Source organism: Heliconius melpomene, chromosome 4, assembly GCF_056956725.1.
Source record: "Heliconius melpomene rosina isolate 202511_hmr_F chromosome 4, ASM5695672v1, whole genome shotgun sequence".
NCBI classification, from domain to species: Eukaryota; Metazoa; Arthropoda; class Insecta; order Lepidoptera; family Nymphalidae; genus Heliconius; species Heliconius melpomene.
Genome location: NC_140392.1, coordinates 9,698,058 through 9,717,464, shown reverse-complemented (window position 1 = coordinate 9,717,464; position 19,407 = coordinate 9,698,058). Strand labels below are relative to the sequence as shown.

The 19,407-nt window shown below is 31.1% G+C and overlaps 2 protein-coding genes across 3 annotated transcripts in view; one reads left to right on the top strand and one right to left on the bottom strand.

Annotated features, from left to right (window-relative positions):
* Positions 1–786: 786 nt before the first annotated feature.
* On the bottom strand, positions 787–7,229 carry LOC146539709 (BTB/POZ domain-containing protein 2-like). Of its 2 annotated transcripts, XM_085208242.1 has the most exons (5): positions 6,246–7,229; positions 4,988–5,441; positions 4,481–4,627; positions 3,986–4,189; positions 787–3,455 (listed from the first exon to the last, which is right to left on the bottom strand). In XM_085208242.1, exons 1-4 carry the CDS (start codon positions 7,001–7,003, stop codon positions 4,031–4,033), a joined length of 1,518 nt encoding a protein of 505 aa, XP_085064368.1. In that variant the 5' UTR covers positions 7,004–7,229; the 3' UTR covers positions 787–3,455; positions 3,986–4,030. The 2 variants fall into 2 exon arrangements, with proteins under 2 accessions (XP_085064368.1, XP_085064367.1); XM_085208241.1 differs by having other exon boundaries at positions 787–4,189.
* Positions 7,230–8,477: 1,248 nt separating this feature from the next.
* LOC146539708 (ras-specific guanine nucleotide-releasing factor 1-like) overlaps positions 8,478–19,407 on the top strand; it is a 35,915-nt gene continuing 24,985 nt past the window's right edge. Inside the window, exons 1-5 of the mRNA XM_085208239.1 lie at positions 8,478–8,973; positions 10,246–10,342; positions 15,363–15,431; positions 16,437–16,547; positions 16,838–16,944. Of these exons, the coding sequence (XP_085064365.1) occupies positions 8,972–8,973; positions 10,246–10,342; positions 15,363–15,431; positions 16,437–16,547; positions 16,838–16,944 (386 nt within the window). The 5' untranslated portion in view covers positions 8,478–8,971. The remainder of the gene's footprint in view (positions 8,974–10,245; positions 10,343–15,362; positions 15,432–16,436; positions 16,548–16,837; positions 16,945–19,407) is intronic.

Here is a 19,407-nt window from a genome sequence, read left to right as displayed (position 1 = left end):
TAGAAGAAGTGGAGAACGGTGAGTTTTTACACTAGGGTCTACTCTACTAACTAAATATACTTAGGCATTCTAGGAAAGTAATTCTAGTATTCAAATTAATTGATCTCAAGAACCCGCTAGAACATATTTATGAATATTCATCCAGCTTTGGCGAATGTTAAACGGAATCCCTTACAAGCAAATCCCTCTTGTAGAATTGGAACTTCCACTTAAACCCAACTAACACTACCTATTGTTCGTAATAATTTACTTAATGTTTCTTATGAAATAGATTGGTTTGGCAAATTTATATATTCTTTAAATACTGTATTTACTTATATTGCGACAAATTATTTATGAATTTCATTTTTCTTTTCTACTCACATCGATAAAGAACGAAACTTGTGTCATGGAAAAATGAAATGAGTTTGGTTTGATAGATTTGGTTCTCGTATAACCATAATTGTCGTTTGTATAAATATATGTCACAGCGTAGTCGTAAAACTCTCGACCATAATCACGAAACTGGAAAATTCTCATCTTTTAATTAATAAAACATTAAGTTTTGAATCATAACTTACTTTATATAAAATTGATGCTAAGATTATAAAGCTGAAGAGTTTATTTAGTAGAACATGTTAATCTCAGGAACTATAGATTCGAATGGTAAAGAAATGCAGTATCCAACATACAGCATTTCTCGAGGAAGTATATTAAAGGATTGCGTTAATCGAAGTGTCCCACTGTACTTCGCTTTGCCTCGTTACCAGAGCGATAATAAAGGTAGGATAATAAAATGCAACACGATATAGACTAATTGATTTAATTGCTTCTAAATTAACATTTCCTCTATATAAAAATTTAAAAATATTATAATTTATACATACAAATACAATACACAGCTCAATTCCTATAATACTTTAAATATAATAATTATTATGTTAACATAAACAAGGAACATTTACTACAGATTGATATACTGAAGATTTTTTTTATGTTATAAAATCATTTCTCATTGACTAGAAAAGAGCCAGCTTTAGTAGACGCTTATGAAATATGTTTTTTTTAATGTCCGATTGTCTTAGATAGCTTAGAAATTAATATAAAAATCTGATCAAATAAAAAAAAATAACTTAGGATTGATTAACATATAACTAAAATAATTATATATTTTTTTCACAGATAATATTATGACTTACGAAAACCATTTTATATTTTAACTTTTAAGAAATTATAATATTTTTTTTATTGTGATTGTGATACAATGATTTTGGCACCGACAAGAAAGGCATCTATGTGTTATAAAAATATTTTTTTCCTATTAGTACATACTATATGATGCAAAAAGTGCTTAAATTTTTCTTCTAAACCTATCTGTAATTGTTAATATAAATAATAACTAATGCTAAAATAATAGGAAGTAAATTAAAAATACAGACAAACACATAACCTTGAAGTTAAAGTATGTATATATTATGTACAATGTTAGTGTTTTGATCAAAAAAATAATTTACCATTGAATGTCAATATTTACTAATACTAGTTAAAGTATGCATCTTTATTAGTATTGGTAAATATTAATATTCACTATGCAATCTAATACTAGTATTGAATCTGGAGACCTTACAATTTTAAGAAAAAAATATTATAAAGATGATTTACTTTAAAGCGGAAGCGTCGAATATTATGTATGTAGTTTCAACAATTTTATGAAACCAGAGTAAAGTTAAAAAAAAGAAAACGGAAGGTCGTCTCCTTGAAGTAAAAATGTTCAAAGACATTAAAATAAATAATTTATTCTGCTTAACGTATTTTGATTTAAACACTGCTCTTCTTTATATTTTTTTACAAATGCTACTCTTCATCTCCAATGACAATAACTCTTTAAGACTAAAACTAAAGAAAAAAAACTTGAAAGGAAAATATTCTATAGCATTGATAATTACTCCTATTCCTTTTTTGATAAAATTCTTCAATAGATATAATCAAGTATTATTTTAATAATTATTTAATGCTTTTTGGTGGATATTATTTATATAGACACCATCAAGAGATATTATAATATTAAGGTTTATTTAAAGTTTTTTATTTGTTTCTCTTGTTATCCTCATTAACTTTACCCTATTGTTGCACATTTAGAATCATAATTATATTAATTAAAATTCATAAAACTTTAATTTTGATAGAAACTGACAATAAAAAGCCAAAATGGATAATTTATATAAGATTTTTATTTTAAAAGAGAGGCATATAGCAGCAGGCAAGTGTGCGACTGTAAACGCGACAGGTTGTGGATTCAATTCCCACTCGAGGAAATGAAATATTTAAAACCGTAGTTTAAGCCCGTAAAATAATATTAAAATTAATTTTAAAAATCCTACCAAGTTGTAAAATCTTTAATCTGTTTTTGAAACAATATAATAGCAGCCATTTTAAATCTGGGGGCATATTTGAAATCTATTGATTTCGTATCACTTGTTCAAATTAATTTATATTTCAAAGATACTTTGAAAAATATTTATTTATTAAATCACAGACTAAAACATTTAGGTATAGCGCGCACTAGTGATTTTTGTCACCGTGACTGTTGCGCGACTGTCACCGTGTACATTACACTAAATGAAGGTGCGCGCGTTTGGATACGTGACAATTGGGTGACTTTTTGTCCGCGGAGGACGGCAACACGCCGGTGACGCAACTGTCACCGCGTCCATAGATTTGTATGCCCGTGCGCGCATTAGCAACTAAATGTCACCTCCCCCTTGCGGTTTCCATACTAGTCGTCTTCCGCATAAACATGAAACAGCAGCGTGTTGCATTGCAGCACCGAATTTTTAAGTCAATAATTGCGTCAAGTTCATCACCAAGGCAAAACGTGTGTTTTCATGAAGATGAAATAGACAATGACAATACTGATTGACGAAATTAAGTTGAGGCCATTGCTCTATGACAAATGAAAAGTTAAAAGCCAATATTTTCTACATTTGTTTTTTTTTCTATTTCTGAATATAATTGCACAGACAACCATCTCTTCGAGATCCATTTTATCAAATGTAAAAAATTTCGTCACTGTCATCGCAAGTGCGCGCAGTGGCGAAAAGTATGGTGACATGTAAGTGACAAAAAGTTTATTGTCACCGTGACAAAAGTCACCAGTGCGCGCTAAGGCTTACATTATGTTTAAACATTTAAAATAGTCCAAGAGGCGGCATTAAAATATCTATTATTTTATATCGAATAGAAAATCAATCGTAATATGTAAGTTTAATCAGTCGAGAAATTAAATATTTAAAAATTTATTAATATATACGTTACATACATAGCTTCACGCTTTATCCCTAGCGAGGTGGTCACAGAGAACGGAGCGCCAACAGCTAGTTTCTACATACCTCTTTCGCCTCGTCCACTGTGATCGACCTCTTCATACATGCCATTCGTGGGATCCTCATATATACGCTTTATTCAGATAGTTCTCACTATAAGAAAATTTTAGAAGTTTTTTTAACTAGTCACCTCTGTACAATTTGTGTTATTTAGGTCAACATGGCGGAAGTATTTAAATTATTCAACAAATACTTTTCATAATTTTTTATCTAGTAGAAGTAACTCATTTGATATGTTGTAAAAATTTTTAACAAAATTAAAAAAAAAATACTGATTCTTTATTTTCATTTTGCATATCTAGCTGTTGTTAGGATACATTCAACACAATAAGAGGAGAGTGGAGTATCTTAACATATGTTACATACTTTACCAAATATTCTTTATTAGAATTTTTAATAAAACAATTTTTCTATATATTTCAAATTGATAAAGTGTAATTCCAAATTTTGTGTGTTAATCAAGGTAGAAATATATACAGAACATAAGAAAAGAAAAAACAAAACTTGAAAAATAACCGAGGTTAATAGTTCATAATCTTTTCCTACTCAACCAAACTCTATATACAGTCTAACAAAAATAAAAAAAAAACATCAATATTACCCTTACAAAAAAACATACATACAAAAAAATGACGGCCTTCAGTTTCGTCATATCTCTTTAATTACTCCTATATATAAAATATAATAGCTGGTATCTGCCCATCTTCTACGGACGTGCCATTATTATTTCCCGCAGCGTAGGAGAACTGAAACACTACTTTCTCTCCGTTATTACAGTCTACGGTCACACGCCGTAAGCCTCTTGTGCCGTAATATGAATCTGTACCCTGAAAAAAAAATTATGATGTATAATGTGAGACCATTGTTACTAAATGAAAATTATACAAAACATATTTAGTATTGTTATTGTAACTAGCTAACTAGCTTAAATTTGTTGGTATATTATACTGAAATTATACAAAATCATTAGGTTCCATTACCACTCAAGGAAATGAATTATTTACATTTCGTCGCCCTAATTTGAGATATTGCGAGACAAGTAGCGAAGTTCAATATCGGTGTTAACAGTTAGACAACTAACACTCAGCCACAATTGCCTTAAATATATACATAAATACCTTAAGTTTGGCACTAGCAATATATGAAGTATTCGGTAGTATTTCCACAGGTTCTTTGAACATGGCGCGGAATGTGTCGTCGGTGCCGTCACAGCAGAACGTCGTTGTGTTGGAACCACATACTTTTTTGGTTGCTAAGTGGATTATCTGTAAAAATATGTTTACATTTTTTTATATAACACTATAGAGTAGAATGATTTTTTGTGCCTCAATATTTTTATAAAACGATGAACAAGGAACTGAAATATATCAAAATATTTCATTTTCTCAAGTGGGATTCGAGCCCATATGTCTGTCGTACTTACAGTTGCAGGTTTGAGCCCCTAAACTAGGACTGGTCTCTAAAAAAATATGATAATAAATTCAAATTTGCTGCAAAGATTTGAACTAGTAACCATCACCGTAGACTAACATGCAACAATTACGTTAAAGTCAAAAAAGCACAGTGTCCTTATTAATTTCACTATATTTTAATACTCAGTAATAATAAGAAGACCAGACACTTACTTGCAAGTGAACTTCATACTCGGTTGGTCCAAAATAAGATCCATAAAGTCCGAATCCCACCACAAAAATTCTCTGATCCACTGTAAACCTAATCCTATCAGTGGTACCACTATACCCCCAACGGGATTCAGTCTGCGAGAACCTGTTCACAGTTAGCTCTTTGCCAGTCATACAACATCTAGGCGTGTCCAAGAATCCCACATTCGGCTTGGGATTAACAGTAAAATATAGAAATAATTGGACTATTTCTCTGTCATCGAGTAGTCCACTTTGGGCAGGACCCATTGCAAATTCCTCTACTGACATTAGGGGAAAACGTATCGCGTGAAAGGCCCTCCCTAATACCATTCTCTGGTTATTTGGAGTTACAGGCAATTGTCGACGTATACATTCAGCTTCAGACCATCTCAGTACTGCCGCGAATATTTTTGCTTCACGAATTCTTAATGTATCCCTGGAAAATATATTAAAATATGGTTTTCTATGTCCTTGATTAATATTTAATAGTTTTAAGAGAATATTTGTAAATGCGGCAGTTGTGTGTTGTGTGATTTTCATTTAAGTGGATGAATTATTTACATTTCCTCTGGATAATAAGCCATTCAATTCAAGTCAAATTACAATGTAATACTAAAATGGCACAAAAACACTCATCAAAGAAATATTGTGTATCAAATGGTAGAATAAAACAGTATACTTTGCCACAAGCATACAAACACAAATCCTGTCTCCAAAACAGAAAGAGTGAAATTTGGACCTCTACATTTTGGATTGTTTCAAAAAGTTGCAAGTTCAATTCTGTTAGTTTTTTACTAACTGTGTCATCTTACCTATTTCATAATTATTTAATCAACAGAATAAGGAAAATAAACTGTATGATGTTTAATATTTCTGATGTGTTCTTATTGGTTCATACTTAATGTTGTAAAATATCTAGATGATGCAATCATTAAGTTAAATAACTTTTAATTGATACGAAATTTTCTAAACTGATGTAATATATATTAAATATGTTTCTTTAATTGAACAATTAAATCTTTAATAACAAAAGCTTACATTTAAATATTATTATTTTTTAACACAATTTAATACTGGAGATCAGGACATTGTATATTAGAGGGTAAAACACTGTGCTTTGTTTACTGGTATAAGAAAATTAGTAATTTGTAATAATTCTTCTTAAATGAGAATCAAACCCACAACCACCACGTTTAAAACAAAATACTATCATGCTATATAAGAAATTTTAAATACAGACCTTTCTAAAACAACATTCAATGTATCTTGATCGATATCAGTAAAACCTTCGGCATTTAATGCATCTGTAGTATTCTTATCAATCATTTCCAAGCATAATGCAGCTAACTGTGGCTCATCAAACAGCCTTGCTTGGGTTAAAAGTAAAAATGCATTATCCGTACCAAGATTGCTTTTAAGAAAGTCCACACAATGCTCTTCTAAAGCAGCAACTGCATATTTCTTAGCTGTGTACAAAGTAGTCATGACACTTTCTGGCCCAATTCTGACTTCATCTGAATATAAAAACTTCAATAAATGTAAAAATGCTGCTGGTTCCACATCAGGTAGCTCCACTTCTTCAGATTTAGTTGCTAAAACTCCATTGAACATAGCATCGAACACTGCACTACCAACTGACAATACAAATTTATGAGCAGGTATCACTTGTTGATTTGCATCTTTACCCACAATAAAGTGGACATCTGACAAAATTTCATTATTAAACAAGAAAGACAAACGTTCCTTCACAGTTGTTTTCGTAGCTTGCCAGTTGTGTAAACGACCGCCAGTGTTATTCGACGGTTGTAGATTTTCTATTGCGGAAGAAGAAGGCATTGGTTCGTTTGAGTGACCGTTTTCTTCGTCGATATGGCTTCCTTGTCTTGACTGTTGGTTAGACGGCAGCATGTTCTGCGGTGGCTGTTCTTCTCCGCCGTTCTCCTCGAGCCTCACGTTAAGTAATCTAGATATAATATTGTTCTTTGAACTAGAAGCCATAACGTCGGTGGGATGTTTAACAGAACATATCACGGAAAGCCGGTAGTTTACGAAGATTCAAGCGTAAATGTTAAATTGTACTAATAACCGCATGGATTGAGGAAGAGTAAACTAAAATTGATTTATTAGCGCAATTAGTGTCCTATGTTTATGTATTTATTTAGACTAGGACAATGAAGCCCGCAACGAAAATTTCTTCTATTTGACATTTATAACATTGACATTTGACATTAAGATAAACATAGATGATACGTTACTTTTTTGGTGTCTGGTTTTATGTCATCGAACAACAATAAGCAACTTGATAGCATTTAAAAAAAAAATCTATTAATAATATTTTATCAAAAGAAAGGGAATAATTTTCATATTTTTTGTCTGTGTCATAGGTAACTGTATTAACTTTTTTACTCACCTCTAATTATTAAAACATATTTTAAAAATACTACTATTTTATGTTATAGTCTCCCTTAAAATAGATCAAAATATTATGCGGAGGTCTTACTATTCTATGTCACAATAAATGTCTGTAAAAGATTTCCCTTAAAAAATACAGATAAAAACTATGTGATAAATTTGAAAAGATTTTCTTTTAAATATTTTTTGTTCAATTTAATATATTATAAAGTAACGTAATATAAGGGACAAGGAAAGGATTAAAAAAAATGACATTAAAAGCTGCTTATGATACTCTACATAACTTAATATATTTTTAGATTTTCTTTCACTATTATTACTACTTAATGTCTTATTAATATTGTCAATACTAAATGAAACAACGAACTGACGTAGCTTTTTTAGTATAACAATATATAGATCTATAAAGACTTATAATTGTACTACTAACTTAGGAAGTAAAAATATGAAAATAATATGAAATCTCTCGATAAACACATTATTGAATAATGAACAAACAAGCCAAGAATATTTCAAATTTATTAAATAAACAGGGCTTTCGAGTGCACTTTAGAAAATTGAAAAATATCGACAAGTAAAAGTATCCCTCAATAAAAGACTATGAATAGCTACGTACATATATTGGAGGCATAATGCTGTGTTCAGAAGCTGAGCGGGTGTAAAGCAAAGATACGCGAAGCGTTGGCTTTATTGCCATTGAAACTACTCTCTGTTGATCCCCGAAGAGCTACAAATAAATAGAAATGAATGGAAATAAAAAAAAATCTTATTAAACACATTCTTCTATTTTCATATTGAAACAAATTATTTAATCAGATTATTGAGATATATATATATATAAAATATATATGTTTTTCAAAATGGGAGTTATATTAAACATATTTACTTTTTAAAATACAACTTTTCTTGACATTTATAGTCTAAAATACACATACATCACATTATAAAGCCTTTTCCCAATAAATGCACTTCAATTCAATTTTAATAAATACATTAAAATAGATTGTCCAAGTATTTAATACTCCCTTACATATTTCGTACGTCATTGGAGACACGCACGCGCGCGACGGTCGATCCAGCTAACAGGTGCTTGCCCGGCAGTCGAACTGTTGCCTTCGACAAGGCAACCACTCCCAATTACATCAAAACCCTAAAGCTACCATAAATATGCGTATTATGACAGACTGACGTGGTTATATATTCACAAAACGCTTTAAATTAACACAGTTTTAATATAAGCCTGATAGAATTAAGATAGTAAATTTGTCAATCCACTAGTTGCATTTAAATATCAACAGGCGCTATTAACCAAGTTCGTGATTTGATATATCTTTAAAATTGTATTTTAACGTTGCCCTATATCTATACTATTGTTAATATTTCTAATGTCTATTTACTATATAAATTCTATTGACGATAAATAATTATGATTTACTTTTGGAATAACGTAAAGTAATGTGTTTTGGTGCGAGAAATCAATTTGGCACGGTGGAACGTGAAAATGATAAGTAAAAACACTATGTGGCTGAAGACAAACGCACTGCAGTAATATTAATGTAAGTAAGTGTTTAATTTTTGTTTACTAACAAATATGCGTTAAATTTATTATTTGTATTATTAGGACACTACGAAAAACAACGATTTATCTAGAGTGCAGCATTCGTCTTAATTTACAAGTTAGTTTACTTAAATATTTTATTTTATTATAGCTACATGCTGTATTCCGTGTTAGGCAATGTTTACTGTTTGAGTGTTGGCTTCAGGATCTTTTCAAATATATTTATTTAGAAAACAATATGAATTTATATATTTTAAGCAACAAGCTAGCTTAAAAAATATATTTAAATAAAATAATAGTCAAGCTCGAACAAAACCAAAATCGTTTAAAACAAACAGTAATTAATTTCACATAAACTCACATCGGAGCTTAATAAGACTTATGTGTGGCTATCGTGGCGCAGTGGCTCTACGTCGACCTAAAAACACGATGGTTGAGGGTTTGATAACTCTAAGACATTAATTATTGTCATATCTTCGCTCTGGTAACTCTCTTGAAAATTGCGCGGAAAGTGCAGAACGGTGATTCTTCAGATTAGGTTCCTTCTGCTTGCGCTGCTATGACCAATATATAGCGTGAGACTAAAAAAATACACTTTTTAATTGAACCCACAACCATTTAGTTACTCGTTACGCTGCTGTGTCACAATGGCCTTAACAAATGTGTATTTAATAGATATTGTTAACTTTTTCTATGAAAACAGAATAGTTTTCTTATTTAACCCCATACATAAGTTATCTTCCCTTGGGTATATAGAGCCAAAGGTTTTATTAGAACTATAAAATACAATATTCAGTAGAACGGAGTACATACAGATTACGAAAGTAAAGCAGATAGTCTAATGTATTAAATATTGCACTCCTTCGTGCAATATTTGAATTTTCTTTAAATTAAATATTTTAGGATGCAGGTAATTTAATATGAATAAATTTAAATTATTTTTAATTTGTTTTTTATGTTAGCAAACTCGTTTGCGTAGACTTTAATCAAACTTTATAATTTAAACTTTAGTAATTTTTCGCTGCCGTAGGAGTTTTAGGAAATGCTTTCTTGGTGTGCCAAATTACAGCGTTCTACGCCGTGCGCATCTGTCCGTGATTTATTAACGGAAGAGTTTGTTTTCATTTCAAATACGACTTTATATACCGTAGACATATGTAGATGTCCCAAAACCTTATCTTCATATATTCTTGCATTATAATTGTTCAACATAAAACAACAAAAAAACGGTGTTGCCATTGGAAAAAAATATATAAACATTTTTTTCTAGGAAAAACATGCTGAGTCCCAAAATTCAACGAGGTGTCCGTGTGAACGAAGGTCAACTACTCGCGCTGTCTGACCGAGCCCAGCACGACCACTCACAGGTAACCACAGAAAATACTCGCATATTATATTTACTAGCTTTTACCGTGGCTTCGCTCCCGTTCTCGAGTGGAAGAATAAATGAGAGGTTCCTTTGACTGTAGATACCGTACGAGGTACCTACTGTACTGGGTTCTATAGAAACGGCTGACATGATGTAATATATGCCTTTAAATGGACTATCCAATACCAAAATAATTTTTCAATTCGAAGCAGAATCTTCTGAAGTCTCTGTGTTTAACCACTAATTCAAAAAAACTCTTTTATTTTATAATATTAGTATAGAAGTATAGATATTTTAAGATAATTTCTACAAATATTAAGACAACATGGCGCAGTGGTCACTACATATGTATACACTATATATATATGATGGCCGTTTGAATACACTGATATTTTTCAATATATATGCATTTTCCTACGTATTTGTCTTGTAGGACATTAAAATTTTTATTTTTCGCGATATCTGGATATTTGGATGAAAGTAGAGAACGGAGTGTATTAACACTAGGGTTAGGTATTATTTGGGAAAGATTTGTGAACCTGAACAAAAATCATTTTTTTTTTTCATTTATTTGAATATAATAAAATATATTTAAAACCGATAAATCTTTAAATGGACCTTAACTTAGATAGGAAAGCTTTAAATATAACTGCAAAGTATAGATTTCATCTTATTAAGCTTGCATTTCTACCTATTTAATAAAGCTCGTAATTGAGATTATAGATTAAATTTGGAAATATTCTAAATTTATTATAATTTCGATAATTTCCAATTTTTTTAAATTAATTGGTTACTTCGTATCGTTACTCTCATTCATAAGGAAATCTTACATAAAAATAAATTTAATGCAATTTAACTAATTTAGTGCAGTAGTAAATTTGCATATTTTTTTAGCTTCCCACTGTATCCTGCGTGTAACGTTGCGGCACGAAAAAGCAAAAGCTTTCGAAAGTTTTTCCATAATCCTCGTGGAGAGTGGACGACGTTAGCACTAATTTCTAGATTCGAGCGGAAATCGAACCCACAATCGTCGTTACAATCGCTATGCCGCCACTCCACCGACGGCCTATACTTTACTCCTTACCCCTATATCCATGCCGTGTTATATAACAAAGCTTATCCAATTAACGTCGACTGCTAACGTCGTTGCCTTCTTCTAATGCGTTCAAGAGTTTTCTAATCTTATTTTAATTAGTATAAAAATAGACGACCCGAGCCTTGTTGCAGCGGTTAGGTTCTAGGCTAGGTTCGATTCTTTAGAATGGAAATGATTGATATCATTTCTTAATAAGATAAAGTACGGTGTTGGTAGGTTACCGCTGCCTATCCCGCTATATGCGGGATAAAGCGTGTAGGTATATAAAAGGAAATGTATGTATTGCTTGTACGAGTATCTTACATCTTTTTTGAGTTGTCTTTGTTTATTTTAATTAAATATAAGTAAAGTAAGTAAAAGTTTATTACTAGTATAGTTTTCACAAAAGTTAGTAATTACTTCAGTCTCATAAAACATTATTTATAGAAATTTTCCTTTATTCAGCTTCACGCATATTTCGCATGTATATAATAGTAATTTCACCATTATTTAAAATAATAAAGTTTTTGTAATATATATATATATATACATATATATTTTATTTTGAGTGAGACCACGTTTGGTCTAATTATACAACGAAAATAAAAATAGTTTAGAATATAAATATTGAAGCGAGTATAAACGGACCTTGATAGGGACATAGCGGGTTTTTACTTGTTAAAATATTGTTTATAATCTGTAATTTTGATTATGAATGACATTTTATGTTGCCAAAATGTCACGTCAGTGACAGTCACGTTAGTCAGAGTCAGTGGGTCAAATTTGTCACGTCGAATTCTATTTATTCTTTCAGAACTGTTGTCTCTGTAAGTATCGATCACTAAAATAAAATTTATTTATGCAAGAAGTTTTATTGTTTCTGAGATAGAGAAAATGAAGGATAATTATAAAAGAGAGCAGTAACGCCTTGGGACAAGTGTTTTTAATTTCATACTTCCCCACGTAATACGGAATGGAAAAAATTAAATTTCGTTATTTTTCGCCTTAAGTGATGAAACCCATCTTATCATGCGTCATATCAAAACATAATTATTTTTTTTATATAAGAACGTTTCTCTCAAATTTAGCCACTCACTTCTCTTGGCACCTGTTGCAAATAGATTATTTATGTAGTACAATGAATCATACACATAGGATAACTGACTCAATTTGTAGTTCAAAAACTCATATATGGGTGGATGGTCCATTTTTACTACAAAAATTATAAAAAAAACCTTGAAACGTCATGAAAAATATCTACCTCTAGATACCCACATGCGTATATAAAATGAAAGCTAATGATCGTGTACAGTTCGTGTACAGCAAATACGTGCCAACTGGTGCCATGATGTCTTGCTTACTGAAGTAAGTCTTAATAATAAAAATAATAAGATAATTTTTTTTACATTGATATCGTATCTTTCGTTATGAATTAAGTAAGCTGAAATCCTCTCAAAATCTTTTAAATAGTAATATTATCAGAAAACTTGGATATACGCCGAAGTTCAGAAAACCAAAAGTTTAAGGCTTCTCAAATAAGATAAGAGTTAGAACTCAGGAATTTGTACCTCGAGGGCGTGACCACGATAACTGCTGTTCTGGACTAACTGTTGCTGAACTTTATCATTTATAAAGATGGAATAAGATGAAGATTATTTAGCTAAATTGTAGGGAAAATAAAGGTTATTCATCAGGTTTTATGTGGAATTATGTTGCTAATATTATTGATGACACATGCCTATAGTTGACAGTAACCGCGGTGATTGTGGGTTCGATCCCCACATAGCGGATTTTTTTTCATTTTCTCGTTCTGGTAAAAACGGGCAACCGCGGCGTTGAGCTTGAAAAGCAGCAGCAACAAAATTGGCTTCAAGTGGGAAACGGAGTGTCTTACCACTAGGTTCCCTCTGCCTACCCTGTTACATGCCGGATACAGTGTGAAGCTAAAAAATATAAATACCGTTAATAAAATAACTAACAGCATAATATGAAACGCATTTTCGATTTAAACTAGATATTTTCCTTTTTATATAAAAAAAAACATTATTATATGACAATTTATGTTAAAAATGTAGTAATGTATTAATTATTAATGTTTTTTTCTGCATGCAGCATGCAACACCCACATATAGCAGGGTAGGTTGACTAAACCCTAGTGTTAAGACTCTCCGCTTTTGGCTTATAATGCATGCAGTGGCGCAAATCAATGCTGCGCTTAGTCGTTTTAAGAGGAGAAATGAAAATAATTTGCATATAATAATTTCCCTGTGATTAGGGTTTCCTGGTGGGAATCGAACTCATAACCATCGCTTTTTCCGTTACATTATTTCACTGCGCCACACTTGCTTCTAGTAATTTAATATTTTTTTTATTACTAATTATAATAACGACGATTAATTTTACAAAAGCCGTTGTAACACATTTAACTTTTTTTTTCTTTGGCTAGACCAAATTCAAGGCATATCTTTGACGGAGATTGAAATTACTATTTGCTCTGGCTATCTAGAAATAAAAGGAAAAATTTAGAAAAATGATGATTATTATTATACAAGTTTTTATATTTTAAATATATCTAGATAGGTAGTTTTTTATTCATATAACCCTTACAAAAGGGCAGAACGTACGCAGAGAAAGCCTATTTCCACTTTCAACAAGTATATCATGTCCATTTTACGAATGTTTATCTTTTGTTTCAAGGAGGCGCGGGTTCGAGTCCCAGTTACGTTCAATTTATTATACTTTTAAATATTTTTCTTGTTTTAGACTGTGAATAACAGGATGTTACTACAATAAAAATGTTAAAATATTTCTTAATGATTGAGTTCACAACTCAACACTGATAGATATTTGTATATTCTAGTTTCTATTCAAAATAAAACAAATCGTTAAGTTAATAAAACCACTCACAAAATGTCGATAGTTGAGCTTTTATTTTATAAACATTCAATTGAATTTCGCGTTTCAATTGGAAATTTGTTTGTTACTTTTTTATTGATTTCTATTCACTTTTTTTCTAATTAGAACAAGATACTACTATTAGAAAGCTTAGTGATTAGTCACTATGTTTTTTGTCCACTGTGTGGACATTCCATATTGAGTGTTTATCTCAAGCCGTTAGTTGTAAATATAATTTTAAATTCAATAAAAAAATAAGTTAATGTGCCACAATAGTTATTTAAACGTTACTTTTTTTTCAATATGTATCTTCTAAATAAAGGTCTACGACAAATTTGTAGACTCTACGTTGTCGTAGCTGACGTAGCTTTATACTATCTAATACTAAAAATAGGCTACTTGACTCATATATACATTGAAGGAATATTTCCTATAATTTTCTTGTATAAAACTTGTCTTTTTATTGTATAAAAAAACCAAGGGAAGTGAAAAATTTAATTTAGAATGTGTATTATTATTTTTATGTAAAACGTCCAAAAAGCTATTGACCAATAATAAGCAAGAATTTGATTATAATCTAATTTAATTGAATAATTCATAATTTAAATTGGCTTTTTAATTTAAACTTGTTTCACAAGTTATGCTTTTTTAATAACGTCAAACGTTTGCTTACTATTTGTATTTCAGAACATAGACAATTTGTAGAGCAGTGTCTTGTCTATGGTAATTATTTAAATAATAGTATTTTTTATTTTTTTGGTTCTAAAAAGGTATTGTGCTTAGAATAGACTGAAGTAGCCTATTCATTTCTATTTAAATTCTTCATTTGCTTTTCATTGTGTTTCATTTCATTTTGCGCATTATTTTTCATCTCAAAAATAAGCGGAGAACACAAAAAAACTATCTACAATAAACATTCCTAAAATAGATTTGAACTCACAACCATTAAATGCTATCAGAAACATCAAAATTAATACACTGTATTCCTATTCCCGTTTTATTTTGTATATTCCATAAAACAGGAATCATAAAGTTTGTATTGTTGTAGGCTGGCTACTTGCACAAAAGGAGCTCTGACAACTCCAAATGGCAGCTCCGGTGGTTCATTCTTTACCAGGTCAGTTCAAAATGTTATGAAACTTTTATTTTTATTATGTCTCTTTTATGTATTTTAAAAGTTACCTTAGGAACAACTTGCTGGTACTGTGATGTGAACATCTACCGGAATAGCCTAACTCAGATAAGCTAAATTTGAAATTTTTAAAGGATCACGAGGGGAAGGTACTATCCCGCATATAGTAGGGTAGACAGAGGGAACCACAGTTCAATTTTGGAGCCTTTGTGTATTGAGTGACGGAATTGAGTGAGGAAAATAAATATAATTCATTCCTCGAATGGGAATTGAACCCACAACCGTTACGTTTATACTTACAGTCATACACTGTGCCGCTGTGCTATGACAGCCTCTTATCATGAAATTGGCAAGAAAATAGTCATATACTCGTATATAAGTATTTAATTTTAATGATGCTGCATCACGCAGTATCCCACATTCTCATATAGCAGGGTAGGTAGAGAGAACCTGAGACCTAGCGTTAAAACATTCCTACACTATAGATAAGTGAGAAAACAAATAGATTTCGAATGCTTATTTTATAGAAACTAATGAGTTGTACACAAGAGAAATTCTTCGAAAACTAGAAGCAATGAAATACATGACAGTATAGAATTAAAATTTTAACATAATGTTTCATTTCTTGGAAGCGTAAATACCGATACTTATATCGGTATTAGCTTTATTTCATGTTGACTTTAAAAAATTAAACATAGGCTTTAAAATAGAATAATATTATTGTATTTTAATAATAACATAAATTACAAAACCACTATTTAACTAAACGGGAACGCGTATTGCTTTCTTGAATCCCGATGTCCTTCCACAAGTGTGGAACGAAAGTTTCTTAATAGGATTGGAGTGTCTTACTACTAGGTTCCCAGGTTCCCTTTACAGCTATGTGCGGGATACTACGTGAAGCTATAAAAAATAGATTTTCATACATTTACCATAATACCTTTTTCATGTACCATAATATAATTAATATTTATATACATTTTTTACCAGAACATCCTTTTCTATTACGAGTCCGAAAACAGCTCAAGGCCAACTGGGGTCCTCCTTCTTGAAGGTTCGTACGTGGAAAGGGTCAATAAGGGGCCCCTGGAGAAAAACTCTGTAAGTAAACTTAGAAACTTAATTACTTATGTGAAGGCCGTTGTGGTCTAGAGATTCAAGCATGCAGTTGTAGCCCCAACGTGACTGTTAGGGGCTCGATTCCCACTTGAAATATTTAATATTTTCATTTCCATGATCTAGATCTGCCTTGAGTCCTGCTACTTAACACGTAATGCCTTAAGATTTGGCCGGAAAGTAGAGAACGCTTCTTAGCACTTTACTTTTTTGCATATCCTGCTATAATGGAAAAAGCTTGAAGCTGAATAAATTACATATATATTTTTTCATAGTTTTGCTTCACAATAACGTATCGAAGAGAAACGCAACGACAGTACGAGCTTCGAGCTGCCTCTGAAGTGGACTGCTCTCACTGGGTCGACTCTATACGTTCTGCGAGGTTAGTTCAATAATTCTTTATAAACACATTTAATATTTATTCATAAATATAAATTATTTTACATTAAAAAAAATATATATTTTACTATATTATTTGTGTTAATATACGAAAAATACCGGTGTTGTGGTCGCTACTGAAAAAAAGGGGACCTAACTCATCAATTTTAAAAAGAGGGTATCTATAGAAAAAATCGATATTAATTGACATCGAACGTAACAAAATGTAAATGTTAGTATTGCGTGTGACGACATTACGAATTAAACACTATGTACATATGTATGTGTGCTAATAAACATTATTATACAGATACTATCGTGCCGCGGACTAAATACCATTGCTTGTGACAATTACTATTAAATGAATATTATATCACAACCATAAAAGTAATAAGTGTAGTCAACAACACTAATATTTCTTGACTTTGTTTAAAATTGACTGCCTGACATAAGCTTAAGGTTCTATGGTTTTCCTAGTAATGTTCTTGTTATTTTTTAGTTAGATCTTTTATATTCTAAGGGCCCCATCCTTAGCGTCTCTGTATACCTTTTTTATTCGTCCTCAGTCAAAAACCTCTTCATACATGCCCTCCTTGAGGTCCTCTTGTTTTTTACGTAATCTTTCTCCAGGTCTTGAAAGACAATCGACATCCCATCTCTTTTCTGTGTACCTCTTTATCGCGGACTCCGTCAGTTAAACTCACTTCAGGTATAGCAAGATTAGGGAGTATAGAGAAGCACTAAAGAGGAGTTCCCGAAGCTCCTACGGAAACAGAAGAAAACAGGATTTTCTATTATAAACCTTAATGTCCAAGCAGACAAAGTTACGAGCGAAGTTAGTGAAATATAAAATGCATTAAGCCCTTCAGTTACTTCTTAAATTGAATCACATGTAAGACGTAGTTTTATTCCCATAAGTACATACTAATAATTTCAAAACCAAATTTCAAAATGTATATCAACTTCCCGTATAGTCTGAACTAACATTACTGACCGCAAAATTGGCTGAACACGAAATTAGATTTTAATATTGATCAATAAGCACCAGCTCGATTCCAAGGATACTTGGAATTAGGGCAAACTCTCCGCCGATTGTTGTTAGGGATTAGGGTCGCGACCTTGACACATATATGGTGTTGCTACAGAAGGTATTATTTATTCTGTTTCCCCTATTGTTTGGAATGGCTCTCTTGAATTTTTTACAGTAGTAAGAGAAGCTAGCGTTAGAACATCCAGTTGTGTATTTTTCGGATATTTAAGATATTTTTGCGTTAATTATAATTTATTTATTTAAGTATTTTTCAGCTTCATTTCTTAAGCAAAATATATATACTACTAAAAAACAGATTATAATATAATTCTATCACAAACTACCCACTTAATTGAGCGCATAGTAATAAATACTAAAGTATAATTGAAAAACAATAGTAAGCCTGTCGCAACGTTATTTAGGTATGTTTTGTTCAAGACTGAATAGATAGATTGTAAACAAGCATAGAAGGAACAATTCAAACTTAATATGTATATAGGTACAACATACATATATAAATTCACATATATGTATAAAGATATTGTATCCAATAGGTTTCAATTTGAAAACTTTGATGGATTTTGTTCTATAAGAGTCTTATTTGTCAAAGGTTATAGTTTTCTATTTTCTTTTATTGGAAATCGACTACTGGTTGGTACAAAGTTTTTTTTTTATTATTTTAAATATTGCTAGGGAATATATGTTACTTATTTTACAAAATTACTTTATAAAAAATGTTGTTTTTGAATGTAACGCTTTCGTTCGGAAAACTCAGTGAAACAGACAGACAGAATACATAGACTTTTGAGACATTGAATTATTTTGATTCGGTAAGTCAATGTATAGTGTTGAGTTGCATCACTCAACACATATTTTGAATATCGGTCGGCAAATGGACAACGGAGCCTTTCCCAGTGCAAGCTAATAAAAGATAATATCTTTTTAATATTATATCTATAATATATATTAAAAGGTTAAAAAAGTCATATATATATTATAAAAATGTTGATATCAGAATTTCACATGAAATGCACCTTCATAGGCTGTCACAGTCACACTGTCGGGTTGCGTTCAAAATTGATTAAATATCTGCTCGAGTTACCGCAGCCCGCCACTGCGGTATGGGAATTTAGTAATTTTCGATATATTCGATACATTTTCTTATTTTGTCATATATTTTTTAAAAAATGATTGTTTTTTATACTTGGCTAGCCTCAACTGATTTTGGTTGCTTATTAGTTGAAGCGTGAAAGAAAATATAATTATATTATGGAGCATAAATATATTATTATATATATATAATTACTCGTATATTATTGAATATTGTGCTTATTATTCCTCGCTGTGGTAACGTGGCAAAGAGAGTGGGAATGAACCCAGAACTTGTCGCGCTTATATTCATATCCCTGTGCTGATGCTCCAGGACTGGCCAAATAT

Excerpts from the sequence above, each read along its gene's own strand:
- LOC146539709 (XM_085208241.1), bottom strand. The coding sequence starts at position 7,003 with ATGGCTTCTAGTTCAAAGAACAATATTATATCTAGATTACTTAACGTG. Across the intron at positions 5,442-6,245 it reads TTGAATGTTGTTTTAGAAAG|GGATACATTAAGAATTCGTG; the intron begins GTCTGTATTTAA and ends TATATTTTCCAG. Across the intron at positions 4,190-4,480 it reads TTGCTAGTGCCAAACTTAAG|GGTACAGATTCATATTACGG; the intron begins GTATTTATGTAT and ends TTTTTTTTTCAG.